This window comes from Lactuca serriola, chromosome 3 (genome assembly GCF_051521515.1).
Source record: "Lactuca serriola cultivar US96UC23 chromosome 3, Lser_US96UC23_V15, whole genome shotgun sequence".
Classification (NCBI taxonomy): Eukaryota; Viridiplantae; Streptophyta; class Magnoliopsida; order Asterales; family Asteraceae; genus Lactuca; species Lactuca serriola.
In genome coordinates this window covers 191,572,462-191,589,977 of record NC_136410.1, presented here as the reverse complement: position 1 = coordinate 191,589,977, position 17,516 = coordinate 191,572,462, and the positions used below count along the sequence as shown (strand labels likewise).

General features: G+C 34.3%; 1 protein-coding gene across 3 annotated transcripts; it reads left to right on the top strand.

Annotated features, from left to right (window-relative positions):
* The first annotated feature begins 4,237 nt into the window (after positions 1 to 4,237).
* On the top strand, positions 4,238 to 16,122 carry LOC145093468 (uncharacterized). Of its 3 annotated transcripts, none has more exons than XM_079031601.1 (9): positions 4,238 to 4,572; positions 4,798 to 5,150; positions 5,280 to 5,405; positions 5,844 to 5,963; positions 6,046 to 6,147; positions 6,229 to 6,318; positions 6,406 to 6,464; positions 8,070 to 8,220; positions 14,728 to 16,122. In XM_079031601.1, the coding sequence occupies exons 2-9, from the start codon at positions 4,848 to 4,850 to the stop codon at positions 14,839 to 14,841; spliced, it is 1,065 nt and encodes a 354-aa protein (XP_078887727.1). In that variant the 5' UTR covers positions 4,238 to 4,572; positions 4,798 to 4,847; the 3' UTR covers positions 14,842 to 16,122. The 3 variants fall into 3 exon arrangements, with proteins under 3 accessions (XP_078887727.1, XP_078887726.1, XP_078887728.1); XM_079031600.1 differs by having other exon boundaries at positions 4,795 to 5,150; XM_079031602.1 differs by lacking the exon at positions 14,728 to 16,122 and adding an exon at positions 9,177 to 9,495 and having other exon boundaries at positions 4,241 to 4,572; positions 4,795 to 5,150.
* Positions 16,123 to 17,516: the final 1,394 nt, after the last annotated feature.

The window sequence follows — 17,516 nt, the reverse complement described above, 5'->3', positions numbered from 1 at the left end:
ACTATTAGTTATTTTTCATAAAACAATTGAAAACCTTGTAATGGGGAAAATCCCCGATTACCCGTTGGGGATCCCCGTTACCTAATGGGGATGGGGATGGGGATGAATTTTTAATCCTCGATGAGGATGGGGTCGGGTATGGGGATGGGGAGCACGATCCCCGCTATACCCATCCCCGTTGCCATATCTATCTGCATTTGGTATGTGTAGGGGTTAGAGTTATCATGTTTTGGTCTGTGTAAGGCGGTTTTGGGTTGAGTCGCATACGCTAGGCGTACTAGGGCATCCTTAGTATGTTGGGGTAAATTGAGTATGTTGGGCGTACATAATCAGTGACCAAACCCTATTTTTGTGGTTTGAGCCGTATTTAAGCTCCTTAACTCCCCCAAACTCATTCTATTCTCAGCCTCCATCTCTCCAACACCCTTCTCTTGAAACCCTAACCCTAGTTTGAGCCTTGTGAGCAAAAAGAAAGTGTTTTTAAGTGCTTTGGAGTGTTCTTGGAGCACATTGGAGAAGAAGGAACTCAATGTAGAAGTGTTGGTTGCATTGGAGCTTGTAGATCCAAACTTTTTTCACCTTGATTTTCCTTCTAGAGGTATAAAGCTTGAATCCTAATGATGTATTTGTTAGATCTAGCTAGTTTTGGGGTGTTATGAGCTTTTGGTCACTTTAGTGCATAAAGTTTAGATCTTGAAAGTTTGTGAACTTGTTATGGAAAAAGTTGGAAACTTTATCCATCTAAACATCATATTGATTCATATCTAAGAGCTTGAGACTTGGACTTAATTGACTAAGTTACAAAGGATGCATTTTTTGGTCTCTTTGAGACTTAAAGACTAGATCTTGGTTGGTTGGACCATTCTAATGGATAAAGTTGGAAACTTTATCCATTATGGAGTTATTAAGAACCATAAAATTATCATTTTGATGGGTTTTTATGAATCATGCTTAAGTTGATGTTCATATTATAAGTTTAGATGTATAAAAATGTGTTTTGGGTCCCATTAAGGCATGCAAAGGAGTAAAGTTAACAACTTTATGGTTTAAGACCTTATCTAGAGGTTAGATTTGAGTTTAGATGTTTGGTCTTCAGCATTAAGTGCTTGATAAGAATTTTTGTCCCTCTTACGAGTACGTTGGGCGTACGTAGGAGTATGCTCAACGTAATGCATAGATCAGGCTTCGTGACTTGTACATTGTGTATTAGAGAACAATACGCAGGACGTACTCCCAAGAAACTCATTTTGGGCCTTTTGGGAGTTGGGCCATGAGTTTTTGGACCAGTTATGGGAAGGGTAAAATGGTCTTTTACCCTTTAGGAAGACAGAATATTGTTCGGGCCTTGGATTTTGGGAATTTATCGTAATTATTTATTAGGGATAATTTGATTATATTCAGTGTGAAGATTCCGGTAGTAGCAGCTCGCGTGTCCGGTTATCTTGGATTGAGGTGAGTTTCCTCACTGTGTTTAACAGGCCGAAGGCACCAATGCCAACCCATAGTTTATTATGATTAGGATGCTAGTTGTCTGTGTGACTCTGCATGTATGTTTTATGATATGTTTACCGGGCGGGGCCCAATGTCGGGTGGGGCCTTGATATGGGCTTATTTAGTCATAGACATCATTCATTATCTTATTAATTATTGTTGATTTTATATCATTTTATGGACAAAAGGTACTTAATTAGCTTAATATTTCAGTTTCAGCAATAAAAGACATGCTTGGATGAAAAAGGAAGAGGATTGAGTGATTGGAAGCTTGGAGATCAAGGATTAAAGGAAGAAGCTAAATAAAAAGAAGAAACTCGACGAGTTTTTAGCATAAACTCGACGAGTTTATTAGAATATTCTAGATTTAAGGATGCCTTGCTGTATACGCTAAACGCGCGAATTATTAAAGAAACTCGTCGAGTTATTCTCAAAAACTCGACGAGTTGGGTCGATTTTTGGAAACTATAAATAGATAACTTATAGGCCCGAACCCTAAATTTTTGTGGAGGCTAGCTGCGATTTTTGAAGATCAGAAGGGTTCTTGGAGCTGCTATTTTCGAGATTGCAACCTAAGAAACAATTTCAAAGAGAATCAAAGGCAAATAATCATTCTTCTTTTCTTAATCTTTATTTTGAACCATGTTTGAATCATTAGATTTTGATTTTAGGTTATTACTTGCTGTAGATATGAGCTAAAAGCTTTTTACTTCTGTTTGGATGAGATAATCTTATGAACATGGTTTGATTGAGTGGTTGAATTGATATTAATTTGGTTATTCATCTTGTTAAGCTTGTTATAGATCCTTATGAATTGATAATAAATGTTTTTAGTTAGCAAATAAGTGATTGAGTTGCATGAATATCTTCTTGATTACTTGATTCATATAGTTTTATGAATATAAGATTGTATGCCTAGGAATAGTGAATATGAAACTAGGGTTAACTATAAAATATGTAAATCAATGTGTGAGCAAAACTAGAGAAAACCCCCCTCTTTTATTAATTGTTTTTAATTAGGTAATACTAGTACTTAATTTGATTGTTACAGTTCCCTGTGTTCGATACCCTACTTGCTTAAACTAAACTACTATCGATAGGTACACTGCCTGCGTGTGTTTGTTTACATTTGAGTTTGTTAGGATTAAAACTAGTTCGTTTTACACACATCAGGCCTGATGATTATATTGTATGTTATTTATCTTTGTGATTCATGCATGTATTTATGTGTTTGTATGTATACCGTGCGGGGACCGATGTCAGGCGGGGTCTGATGACTGGCAGATCTGTTCCGAGCGGGGATCGATGTCAGGCGGGGCTCATTATATGGTTATATGTATGGTATGTAGTATTTTGGGTAACTAACTAAGCTTTGTGCTTATGGTTTCTATGGTTATGGTTTCAGGTACTTCTAGTTCGAAAAGGATGAGTCTGACTTGATCGTAGTGCATCCACTCATGTTTCCGCAACCTGATGATTAAGGAAAAACTACTTAGAAATTAACCAAATTACCATGTTTGAATTTGATGTTTATGGTTATGACAATGCACTTTAAATGTAATCTTTATCGAATTTCTTAATAGAAGTTAACGTTGCTGGTACATATAATAACTTATTGTTGATTTTGGTTTTATATGACCAATATGAAAAGAGCTATGTGAGCCTCCATGGGGATTGGTACACCGAACAAAATCAATTTATAAAGCTACTAAACAACATGTTTTAATCAATGAGTCGTAAACAAAGATCACGCGGATCATTGATGTTAAAAGTTACTATATTAAAAAATAATCAAATTGCTCTAATATAATTAAATATTTTTATTTAATAAGCTTGGTTCAAAAACTCAAAAAATGAATCTAACTAACATCTTTTTATTAAAATTCCACCTAAAACCACACCTTTTAATATGATATGTATTTAATTTATGTTTTCCCGTTTAACACCAATGATAATCTAGTCATCCCTAATAAATAAAGATATTTTTGCCACATGTCACATTCTCATTTATTTTGTCATATGTAATTTTGTGGTTATTTTAAATTAATTTTTATTCCACATGTCATTTTATGGTTTTTTTATTTTATTAAATTCCATATAGTATTTAAATACAATAATAAATGCATATCAATTTAATTAATGAACTTTCTTTTTAATTTCAAATTATTAAATTAAAGATTTATTAATTTTCTTTATTTATTTATCTATTTGTTTAAATTTAAAAGAAAAAAATACTTTAATTTTTATAATTCAATATTTTTCACTTTTCGTATAAATTCAACTTATCAAATGTTTAAAATTTTGTATTTACTTTTTTTTAAACAAATTCATATAATACATGAGTCTCACACCTAAGGCTTAAGGGAGTGAAGTGCGGTTTAAGCCGCACTCAATGCCACATAAGCAGGAACACCACCCCCCTCTGCAGTTTAACCGCACCTCTCCCAAAAATTGTTGCAACCCCCTTTATTCTCTCTCTTTATTTATGTGTTTTTCTCTCTCTTCTCTTTTCTGTCACCTCTTTCTTTCTCAATCATGGTTTCCACTAAGTGGGATTGTTGGAGAACCACACTTTATGTGGTAAAAATGATGTGGCTCCTACGTGTCAAGGAGGAAGTGTGGTTCTTGTGGCACCACTCTCTCCATCCTAATATAAAATATACAACATACCAAAAAAAATTATAAATTTATAAAAAAGAGATAGGAAAAAAAAAGAGTGATCAAGTGACCTATACGTGATGCTAGTTTTGGATACACAAACACCCTTGCTTCACGCACCCCTAAAAGGACCTGACTATTGCTATTGCTATTCTGCTAATGTCATGGTGGAAAAATTTAAACGTTACAATTTGATACATCATCCACGAGCAGTTAACAATCCGATTAGATTTGATTTACGAACCAGATGATCAGAGAAATCAATCACCATTTCAATCGAGTGAAGCCTCGAAAGAGCCCGTGAAATCTCAGATCATCCTGTTATTCGCCGAGCCTCAATTCGGAGAAGGAATCAACAAATGCAGAACCGACGATGAACGTCCCCGGTTGGAAACCCTAGAAGTTTCATCTCGGTTTCTCAAGGTTCGTTTTGTTATCATTATTGAATTTCAAGGGTTTAGGGTTAGGTCTAGGGTTTATATTTCGGTTCCTCAAACGTCGTTTTGCTATCATTATTGTTCCATCGTAAGATCTGTAAGTATCTCAAATTGAAGTTTCATGCGTTTTCTTATTGGTTGGATTCCATGGCTCCGTAATTTCATCCAAGCAATTAACATCCCTGCTCGTGTTCCATGTTAATTGTAGCAGAAGAATCGAAAACGAAAACAAAAAGTCATTGCCGGTGGTGAATCCGGATCATGTCAGAAATCTCAAGGGACATGAATACCTCAGATGATTCAAATATCGGGCCGGACTTATTCCAATACTACATTCGCGGTGTATCAGAGCTGCTCTCCGGAGATGATTTCTCACCTTCTTCTTCTCGATTAGTTGGAACAGAAGCAAATAAGAGCATCGCATCTAACGAGAAAACTTCTCCTGCTGGCCTTGGTTCCTTGTTTTCTAATGCTGTAGGAGATGGGCTCTCAGGTGTTGAGAAAGCAAGATTGATGTCAATGCTACGCCAAAGTGTTGTTACCCTCACAAAGGAAGTAGATGAGGTATGTTATATGTCTCAAATAACTTTCCACCATGGTTTTAATTTGATCTAGATGTTATTGGGCGAGTTTATAACTTTTTCATGAAGTGTTACACCATCACTTGATTGCTTACATAAAATTTGAAAGCAGATGTTGGGCCCTGTTTTTTCAATGCATCGGTTAAGAGCTCTTATGGGACCTACAAAGACCTGTGCAAGATTTCAAGATTCAAACTGTGAAGTTGTGACTGAAAATCATGCACCAAAGAGACTTAAGGTTTCATCTTCTTTGTCTTTGACTTTACACATGTTTTGTTTTACTCTATCACTATTCTATAAGCATTACTAATCAACTATATTGGAAAAAGGAAAAGTTACCGAATTGGTATATTAAGTGGTTGAATCATTAATGAACTTGGGCGTTTGTGGAAACAATTATATTTTCATTTATAGTTTCTTATATCACATTGCCATGTTTGTATCTTAAACTTATCAGTTTTTAGTAGCTAAGATTCCGAATTGTGAGAGTTAAAATTATATCATGAATCACAAAGTTTCCTTTTATTTGTGAAGAGCATAGATCTTTTATCGTATCACGTGGTTAAAGATGAGACAAAATTATTGTTTTAATGACTTATTTGGCCATTATGTGACATTAACTCTATCTTATTTCAATCTTACCAATTCCTCTGTCTGAATATTTTGAAATATACAGGGAACACCAAATGAACAAAAGGGTATGGGTATATCAGATAAGTCCTGTCAGAATAAGGAATGTGCAAAGTTTTCTGAAACGGACAATAATACCCAAAAAAGCAACACTAATGAATCCAAGGTTATTGAAGTTTTTATATTTCACATGTTCTTATCTGATATTTATGGTTATTAGTTGTTAATTTAATCCTTCATTTTTTCAGTCATTGTGTGGTGATTGTTTAAAACAAGCAAATGCCTCTCATGAATACATGAATGAGTCGTTTTTGGGATCAACTTCTAGAGATGATAAAGAAAATGGAGAGGTAGATATTCTGACATTTATTTGTGTATTATAGAATCCTACTTTGATTTGACCCTTTTGCCCCTCTTTCCCCCATTTTCAGGTTAATGATGATTTGCAAGTTCTTCTGGTAAACAGAGGTCCTAAGGTTGTAGAAAAGATGGAGAAACATTCTGCTGAATTATCTGCAATGGTAGAAAAAAAAATTCTGAAGTTCTGATTTTTTATTTTTTACATTTATTTTTGGCTAATTTGATGATGAATTTGTGTTTTTTTACAGCTTGGGTGCATGGAGGAGAAACTTGAAGAGCTTCTTGATGTTATCATTTCCAGTTGCAGGTAAATTTTCATTTTTCAGTTTGCCATTGATTTGTTGATGGAGGGCTTTTACGTCTTTTTAAAGAAATGCTGAAAGTAAATGGTCAGCTTATCAAATGCTTATATGTTGATAGATCATATGCTATTCAGTTTATAAGCCAAGGCTGCAAAAGGTGCAAGACCTTAAATTATTAAAAAAATTATTTTATAAAAATTAAATATGACCAATATCTTAACAAAATAAGTAAGGGCAAATTACACGAATGGTCCCTATGGTTTAGGATAATTTGTATGTTTGGTCCCTAACTTATTTTTTTAACTCGGAAGGTCCTTACTGTTTGTTTTTGTTACGCGCTTGGTCCCTATCTTACCTAAAAAGACTATTTTGCCCTTGATTTTTTAATTTATTTAAATAAACACACCTCCAACCCCACCCCCGCCACCTTACCTTACCTACCCCACCATTTTTCCTATTTAAATGGTAGTCTTTTTAGGTAAGACAGGGACCAAGCGCGTAACAAAAACAAACAGTAGGGACCAAGCGCGTACCAAAAACAAACACTAGGGACCTTCCGAGTTAAAAAAATAAGTTAGGGACTAAATACGCAAATTACCCCAAACGATAGGGACCATTCGTGTAATTTACTCAATAAGTAAATAACCATCAAAAATATATATTCCAAGTGTTTAAATGAAATAGTTTACTCACCAATCATCATACCATGAGTCCAAAGTAATTAATAAGTTCAAAAACTTAAGTCAAGTTCAAATATTAAATTTGTCCTCATCTTCAACGAGTTATAACCTTTAATAGAATGAAAATATTTGGATAAAACTGGGAAAAAGGGCTTTAAGTCTTAGTATGAGTTAAGATACAATAGAGTTCCAATTATTATTATTTTTTTTTTTCTGTTTTTTGATTTTTTGACCGATTTTAAGTGCAAGAAATAGCTACATACTTTCATTTATTTGTTTATTAGAGCATCTCCAATGGGAGCTTTTTTTGAGTTTATTACTATTTACTTTTATCTATTAAATGGTATCAGAGGAGATAACTTACTTGCTTTCTTTATTGACTAGCCAATATATATTGAGTGGTCAATATACTTTTACATTTAGTATATCTAAGCCCTCATTCTTTAGTAATATTTCATTTTACTCCTTAAATATATTTTTGTTTTAAATTATTGTTATTTGTTTACTAATTAATTCATTTTATTATATATAATGACAATTTATATAAGAAATGTAAATTTTATATTGATTTTAATAATGTTTTTAAAACATTTTTTTGAGCTTAAAGTTATAGGAATGATGAGTTGATAGTTTTTTTGAGTCTTAGCATAAGTTAACCATTGAAGATGCTCTTAGAGCATTTAGCTTTCATTGTACTTTGAAAACTCTTCTAAGTGTTTGTATTTGGATGCCATTGCTAATTAGGGAGATTTTTTAAAGGACAATGATGTAATAGGAAGAAATGAAAGTAGGATGTTATATCTTTTAGTTAACCATTTTAATAATTGTTATGGCAATTAGTCGTGTCAATTTATGATTTGGTAGAGAAACTTGTTCATTCTAAGACTTGATATTAATATTTGGATTTTATGAAAAATTTGGTTTATTCAGGCACATGACACTTTTGGAAAAGCATAAGCTACGAAAATTAATCGAAAAGTTGCCTCCAAAAAACTTGGATCGTGTTGCGGAAATTATACAACGGGGAAAGCCATCTGAAAAGCGATCTTGTGATAACATTGATGTTGATCTACAACAAGAGGTAATACAATCATGTTTTATGTTTACTTAAATGATAATATCTACTCCTTCGAAGAAAAATGGTAATATTTATAACATGGTCATCCCCAAACACAAACGCATGCACCAAGATATTGTCATCTTTGAGCAGCCCTACGTTAGTACTTCTTAGGGGTCACCCATCATAGTATTGCCCAATATAAAAAAAACGTTTTGAAATTAGAACCACACCCTCACCATTGTAAGGAATATCTCCCCCCTATCCTTACCGGATATCGTGTTTTTGGGCGAACCGTCATGAGGACTTCCTATTGGGAATGTAGATTTGGTCTGCTCTTGTGTGACCTTGTTTAACCACCGACACGAGTTCAACATAATGAGGGAAAAAGTGAAATTGATGGAAGTGTGAAGAAAGTAAAAGAAATTGGTGTTCATGAGTTTCATTAAAAGAATGAAGCGAACAGAAATGGAAGGAAAACTTTCGTTTCAATTTGGAGAGAGAGAGAGAGAGAGAGAGAGAGAGAGAGAGAGAGAGAGAGAGAGAGAGAGAGAGTTCAACCAACTATAAATTGACAACTCATACAAACAATATATAAGTAAGCAAATTGAAAAAACTCTCCTAGTGTAGATATAATGAGTTTATTCATTTCAGTTTTTTTAATGAAAAAACTCAGCACTCTTATTGTCGGTGCTCTAATGGGATCTAGCACCCTCACGAATTTAAAACACGTTTTGGAAGTATAAACACACTTTTATAAGGAATGCTCCGTTCTCCTTCAAATCGACTGTATTGTTTTTGCCCAAGCACGTCTAACTATGGAGTTCTGACCTGCTTTTGCCAAGCACGTTTAACTACGGAGTTTAGATGACGCTTTAATGACTTTAAAGCGCGTCTTTGAAGGAGACGTATCCATACCCTTATAAGGAATGTTTCGTTTCGCCTTCCTCAGCTGCTCATATTATGTGGTTATGGTGCAGGATAATATAACACTATGGCGATTATACTTTTACGTTAAAGCGGTTGAAAACGCTCAAAAGCTTTGTTAGGAGTCACAGACGTTCTTATAGACTTCACGATTAAAAAGATTTTGTTGTAACGATCTAACGTTTCTTATGTTGAGGAGATTTGGGTCAAAGTAAGTCAGAGGTGTATATATAGATATCTTTGGGAAAAGTTGTACATACAACAATCGATCGATCATCCAAATGTTATGTTTAAGTGGAAGACAAGATTTGTTGTTTTTTTTGTTCCATAAATAACCACTTTATAGTTATACTATCTTTTGGGGGTTATGAATTTTGGTTACAAAGTTTTATGTTAAATTCGTTTGGATGTTGATTTTTAATTGTTACAAGTAAATCCATAATGTGGACCTCTTGACTGAGATTTTTTTTTTGAGAAGTGATTCGTACACAACATTTTTTTGCCATACACAACAATTCATGCATTATAGAGTTGTACAATACAACATTTTAAAGCACTAAGTGTTGTGTATGGAGAAAAATTGTTGTGTACGAATCAACTCCCTTTTTTTTTTACTGGAAAGCATTTTGAGTAGGTAACAAATAATAGGGTTAAGGGGGGTGTTTGAGAGTGCTTTTCAATCTACTTATTGACTTTTTGGAAAAACTAGAAATTCTTTGGCTTTTTGGAAAAGTCAAGAATTCCTGGTTTTTTGAAAAAGTCATTTTTTGCCTAAAATGTTAGTGTTTGCCAAACATTTTTTGAACTTATTGACTTTTCAAAAAACCAATAATTTATTAAGTCATTTTGAAGAACACTCTCACACACCCATAAATGTGCAAAAATAGGAATGTACCTTTTTAACTTTTTTACTATGACATTGTATTTTTCATTTATTCTTATTATAATATTCATTATGAGAAATTAAATATTTCTTACATATTCTTCTTATTTATCTTCCTACTCATTTGATCACAATTGCCAAAATCAAAAGTGGGATTAAGAGAATCTATAGTATCCACATGTCATAATCTTATATGTATATGGGGATAATTATGAAGAAAATGTTGGAGGATATTTAATTTTTCATTCCGATATGAAAAATCTATCTACTAATGTTATCCAAAGGCCAAATTGCAAGAAAGTCATTATATTATCTCAAAATTTTGATTTTGACACAAAGTTATTTTTTTTCTTAATTATTATGTCACTATATTTACAATTTTGTTGCAATATCAACAAAGTGACCGATTTTCCTTGTTTTCTTAGTATCTATTTTTCATGAATTGTAATAAAGTCATTAAGTTTATCAAAAGTTTGATTTTGATATCGAGTTTCAAATTGCAAAAAAGTCACTATAATACTATAAACTTTCGATTTTGACATTAATTTTTTTTTTTCTCATTTATGTCATTACATTTACAACTTTGTTGTGATGTCAATCAATTGATTGATTCTGAAGATGTTATTGTGGTTTAGAAGTTCGATTTTGAAGCTCGATTTGTACAACAAATTAATGAGGTCGATCCAATGGATTAAACTCACTTACAAGTCAACGAAAAGGTCTGACCTGTCCTTCAGGAGGCAGGAAGCTAGTCTAACCTTGTCCCCCTCGGGATAGCGGCGGGTACGGAAGGCGCTGGCAACATCGGACAACCACTTGCTGCTCACAATGGGGTCCCTCGCCCCATGATAGTATGGCGCTCCACATGCTCGAAAGTCCCTGAAGGTCAGAGTGCGTGTCCCGATCAAAGCCACAATCTCAGCACGAAAGGCGCTCAATTTCTCATCAAGAATCTCTAGAATACCCTCCTTGACCATGCCAAAGATCACATGAGTTAGTTAAAGCATACTATGCGTAATCTCAGACGAGATGAACTCCCTCGTCTAGTCATCAAGCTACCCGTCTCTAGATCCTGAGCCCGAACCCTCTCAGCATCGAAACTGCTCATTGGCCTGCCTCGTAATACCACCATACTGAAAATAGACCATAAAACTATCAAAAAAGCATCAATGCGCATATCGGGGAAATCATAACTACATAAGCTTCCTGGCTTCATTACAACCCTCCTTGAATCGAGTACGGATCCTCTGCTTCCAGTAGTACGAGCCCATACTACCTTCCACATCTATCTGTATTTTCCTCAAGGAGTGCCTTCACTCAACCAAATTACTTCATATCCAACAATCTCTTCACACATAAGGCTCCTAACACTAGATCTCATCTTAGGTTTTTCCTAGGGCAAACTCCACACCACTATCTGCCATCAGCTGCAGAAGGAACTCACGCTAACTTCTTCTAACTAGCTTATGAATACAGTTACATATTACAGAAACTAGATAATTCTTCGAATGAAAGGCCAAACGCTACAACAGATGGACTCAAACAAGAGCTGCGCAATAGAGCTAAACCTAACCCTATAAAATTATTTAGTCTCCATAATATGTAACTTAGCATATTTGCTTACTAATTAGCTGAAGCTAACTAAAACTCCTAAAAGCACAAAGTAGACAACATTCGAGCATCAAATAATCAGAACAAAGCATAACCTAATCAACCTTTCTATCACTGATTGATCAGTGTTAGCATGAAGATCCATAATCTCATAAAGCAGGCACACAAAGGTATCTCTCCTAGATCCTTAGCCCTAATCTAGCATGCGATTCACATATTCACAATTCAAAACATATTATAATATGTATGTGTATTTTTGGAAAACTTACTTGAGCTCGGCTGATTACATACACCACGCCCCTTTTCTCTTTTAGAAATCCCTTTTATAAAAATGTTTTTTTTTTGAAATTTCTACCAAATCCTTAGTTTGAGTTCAGACATACCGGAGAGTGTGCCCGAATCCCTCAAACAAAGGCTCTGATACCAACTTGAAACATCCAAAATTATGGTCCCAAAATTTTCATTTATAATAACAGGTAAAATAGTAATTCCAAACATTATTCATTCAACACAGCAAAACCATTGTATCAAGTGTTATCAAAATCAGAGTGAATATCAAATGCGGAACTCCACTGGTGTGTGCGATGCAGTTAACTCGAGCTCTTCCCCTTGGAACCGGAAGTATCTGAAACATAAACTAAATTTCGTAAGCACAAAACTTAGTGTGTTCCCCCAAAATACCACATACCATACATATCATGCAATAATGAGATACGGGCTCCGCCCACACTCATATAATAGTGAGATATGGGCCCCGCTCACACACATATAACGGTGAGATACGAGCCCTCCCTACACTCGGATAACGGGCCCCGCCCACACTCGAATAATAATAAGATACAAGTCCCGCCCACACTCATATAATGGGCCCCGCCCAATAAACATACATATACAGGTACATACAAGTATCAAACAGACAATAAGTATAATAACATAACCAAATGAGGGTCGACCTTGGTGCCTTAGACCCGCTGAACCCGGTGAGGTAAACTTACTTCGAATACAGAGTGATAGCTGAACAGATCCCGACTCCGAATATCGACTCTACTCAACTCCTAAACAAAAACGATTTCCTTAATTACAATTCAAAATGCCCAAAATCCCTTATATGTCAAACTTGGTCATAGACTAAATTCAAAGTCAAAGTCTACAACCCGAGTTGACCAACACGCCGAGTTATCCTTCAACTTGCTGTGTTTCTCCATTAGACTGCAAAGTCGGGAAGAAACGGATCCAACTCGCCGAGTTTAACAATAAACTCGTCGAGTTCGCCAGAAACCCAACCTCTTTATTCAATAAGCCGACACAATCGAAACTATGAGCTTCACAACTCAGATCTCAACTAGAATGGCTTAAAAGGGGGAGGACTTAATGGGTTCAAAACCCAAACCCTTGGCTTAAAAGGGTGAGGACTTAATTATTAAGCACTAAATCACTAAAGGCATAGCCCCAAACTGCAGATATGGCCCTTAAACCTGAATGGCCACGAAAAGTTTCCAACTTTACACTCATGCATGACTAGGAGAGGCTCAAATGCTCAAAAGAAGCCAAAAGAAGGACTTAATGAATGCATGAAACCCTTAAGACCATAAAGTTTGCACCTTTATGCTAAAAGAGCTCATGAAGATCACAGATCTGAAAGAATAAACACTTGGGACGCTTTACTTCCCCCAAAACCACCCAACCGTGGATTAAAGCATACAAATCTAACCCAAGAAGAAATCTAAGCAATTATTAAGCAAGGTTAGAACTTGATACCTCAAAAACTTGGTAAATGAGCTAGAGATTCTGGATCCAAGACTCCTTCAAGCCAAGTAACTCCCAATTCCTTAGCTCCTTCAACAAGCACCAAAAATGAATACTCAAGGCTCTCCTCAAGCTCACACGCTTAACAATGGAAGACAAAACTCGATTTTAGGGTTTCTGGACAGAGGGGGGCTGGTAAGGAGGCCAACCAAGGGACTTAAGTCTTTAAATAAGGTGCAACACCCTAAAAATTAGGGTTTCCTTCCCAGCTGCCAACTCGTTGAGTTGAGATACCCAGAATCTTCGAGTTGACTCATTAAACTTCGCGGCCAAAAATAACTCGACACGCCGAGTTGAGGCTTAAAACTTGCCGAGTCTTCCAAGAAAAATATAAATAATTGGAAAAATAAATTCATACCAGAACCCAGGCGTTACACTAAGTGACCAAAAGGTGCTGAAACTCCAAGCTCACCTCCAAAACGAGACTAAGAGCGCACAAGATGGACATTAAGGTGTTGTTTGGCAGAATCTGAATTTTTAAGATCTAAATTTTTAAGATGTCTGAATTTCTAAGGGAGTCTGAAATTTTAAGATCTGAATGGTTAACATGCTGTTTGGTTGAGACCTTTGAATTTCCGTGCTGAATTATAAAAATGACCATTTACCTTTATGTTTTATTTTTTTATTGAATTCAAGTTTGTTTATAAAATAACCTAATCAAGTTTTTTAAAATAATTATAAAAAAATATAAGCATCATATAAAATCCAAATTTAGCATAAATTAAATCAAACATAAATATTTTTAAATCCAAAAAATCATACTAAAGTCCAAATGAAATCCTACAAATTTAATTTGACCCCAATTGATTTGCAATCTAGTCACGGAAATTAGCTATTTATTCGTAATCCCGTCCATTGACCGTAACTTCATGTAAACAAGGTTGTAGAAACGTTTGCTCTACACCTTCAACCTTCCAACTAATCATATCATTCTTTTCTCCCATGTCTGTGATCAATTTAACAAACAAATGCATGTTTTAGCAACAATTTAAGCAATGCAAAGGTACATTTTAAACAACCATTTTAATCAATATAAAGGCACATTTTCAGCAACAATTTCAACAAAAAAAAAATGCACAATTCAACAAAACAAATGCATATTTCATGATAACATCAAGCATATATCTGATTTCAGCCTCAAAATTTTAGCACAACATCACCATCAAATTTGATTTCAACGAACCAAAACATAAAAACCAATCAAAACATAAAACAATCTGATTTGAACATAAAAATTGACCAAATCATACCCCATCTGAAAAAAACGACCAAAATAGCCTTAACATGTTGAATTCGATTTTTAGATGAAGAAGAAAAGAAAAATCGTTCGAGGAGGCGGTAACTTCGTTCGAGGAGGCGACATCGATGTTGGTGTGCGGCGGTGTCGTTGCAGGTGGCGTCCTTGGCGAACCTGGTGAAGGGAAGAACCTCGCACATGGACCGGAGAGGAAGAGCCCGTTTGGTGAAGGTGTTCATCGATTGGTTAGGGCACAATAGGAAAACACATGTTTTTTAAAAAAAAAATTCAAACTTGGTTTAATATCTAAAAATTTAAGAGGTAAAAAATAAGATGCAAACAAACAATCTGAATCTGTATTTTTTAGACATGCCTCTTAATTTTGCAATTAAGAGGTAAACAGACTGGGCCTAAGCGAGATCTAACAAATGACAAGGAAAGTTTGAAGCTTTATACTCACAAAAGTCCAGGAGATGCACAAAATTTCTAGATCTAAAGTTGCTTTTCTCCTCCAAGCTCCCAAAAGAAACCTTGATCTTCAAGCTTTAAGCATAAAACATGGAAAAATAAGCTACAAAGGTGAAGAGAGTCTCAAAACCCAATTAAATTATGTATCAAAAAATGGATGTTAATGTCACCTAAAAGGGTGAGCACGTCCTTTTCACTGACTTTTAAGTGAGTTTGAACCACTAGATCGACTAAAAAAGATATGTGAAGTTGGGTTCGATGGAAACCCTATATTTGAAACTCAATCCTACCACATAAGATCTTACGTGGCTTCCACATCACAGTATGGTCATTTCATTTATTGGTAAGCTGCTAGATTGATGGTAACCCGTCAACTGGGTTAGAAGCGATTTTGTAGGGATCTTCATTTATAGAAGTCTTCATTTATTTGTTGTACAAATAAATCAACCTTATAGGGGCATTCATTTATTTGTTGTACAAATCGACCTTATAAGGGTCTTAGATCGACCTTATAAGGGTCTTAGATTGACCTTGTAGTTGTCTTTATTTACTTGTTGTATAAATCGAGCTTCTAAACTACAATAGCATCTCTTGAAAGGGTGACTATGCACTTTTCGTGAACCAATAGATCGACTTTCATTAGTTTGTTGTACAAATCGAGCTTCTAAACCATAATAACATTTCATGAATCGGTGAAATCAAAATTTTATAGTAATATACCGACCTTCTTGCAAATTGAAACTCGATGTTAAAATCGAAATTAGGTAAACGTAGTGACTTTATTGCAATTTGGGAAAAGTGGTTACCGGGAGAACAGAAAGAACAATCACTTGGTTGATATTGCAACAAAATTATAAATATTGTGACATAATTGACAAAAAAATAACTCAGTGTCATAATTGAAATTTTGTGGTAATATAATAACTTTCTGGCAATTTGCCCTTATCCAAATGTATAACATTCTTCAATTCTATAATTAAACGGATTTTTTTGAAGTATGTCTTAACAAGATTATATATATATATATATATATATATATATATATATATATATATATATATATATATATAATGCTATATTTTCATATTTTTTTAACAATACAATGTTTTAATAAAAAAAAGTGCAATGTTGTAGTTGAAAATAAAATGTAAGAAGCTATAGTACATAGGTGAATAAAAGTTACTGTACAACGACCTTTTACAAAAAATAAAAAACAAGCAGAATGTTTTCATTTAAATTTCTATTAGGTTGCACGAAATGGGGTTATTTTTTGAGTAGATTACATGAATGGTCCCTATGTTTGGAGTAATTTGTACGTTTGGTCGTTAATTTATTTTTTAATTCGGAAGTTCTCTACAGTTTGTTTTTGTTGCGTGTTTGGTCACTGTCTTACTTAAAAAGACTATTTTTGCATTGATTTTTAATTTATTTACAATAAAAAGGGGCAGGTAAGGTAAGATAATGTGAGGTGGAAGTGGGGTTGGGGGTGTGTTTATTTAAATAAATTAAAAAAACCAAGGACAAAATAGTCTTTTTATGTAAGAAAGAGACTAAACGTGCAACAAAAACAAACAATACAAACCTTCCTAGCTAAAAAAAATAAATTAAGGACAAAACATGCGAATTACCCCAAACCATTAGGACCATTCGTGTAATTTACTTTTATATTTTTGTTTGGGGTTGGAGGTGCCGGGTACCCCCAAGATGAAGACCCTTTCTAAAGTAGTACCGCCACTTTGCTCGCTTCAACCGATCTCTCTCTCTCTCTCTCTCTCACACACACACACACACACTATCTCTCTCTCTCTCTTCATTAGTTAGTTGTACCTCATGCTTTATAACTTGTACCAAATATTGTTTGTATGTTTTTAGTTAGTGAATTAGTTTTGTATGTTTTAATGTTTTTGTTAATTAATTTTGAATGATTTTAGTTACTGTGTACTTATTTTAAAATTTAAAATTAAATGAGTTGGGAAAGATGAGTTTCTATATGTTTTGGGTTGGAAATGATGGAAGTAAGAGTAAAGAGAAAAATTGGTATGAAACTAATATGATAGTAGGTTGAGTGAATTTGGAGGGAAAGACTCCCTCCACTCTTAAAAAGATAGTTTTAATTATGTTGCAAAGTAACCTTACACGTATATATGTATACGAAGATCATCCAACCATGCAAAAGCTTTTTAAAAAAAAACTTACTATAAATAATTTTAAAAAGCTCATCTATCTTTCATTTGTTTTATGGGTGGTGATAAACGAACTCCATAGATGGACGTGTGTGAGATCTGTCAATATTAGTTATGTAAATAGTGTGAAAGTTTATTTAAAATCATTATTGTTGTATTTATATCAAAATCGGTAAATATAATAAAATTAATATTATTTCATGAT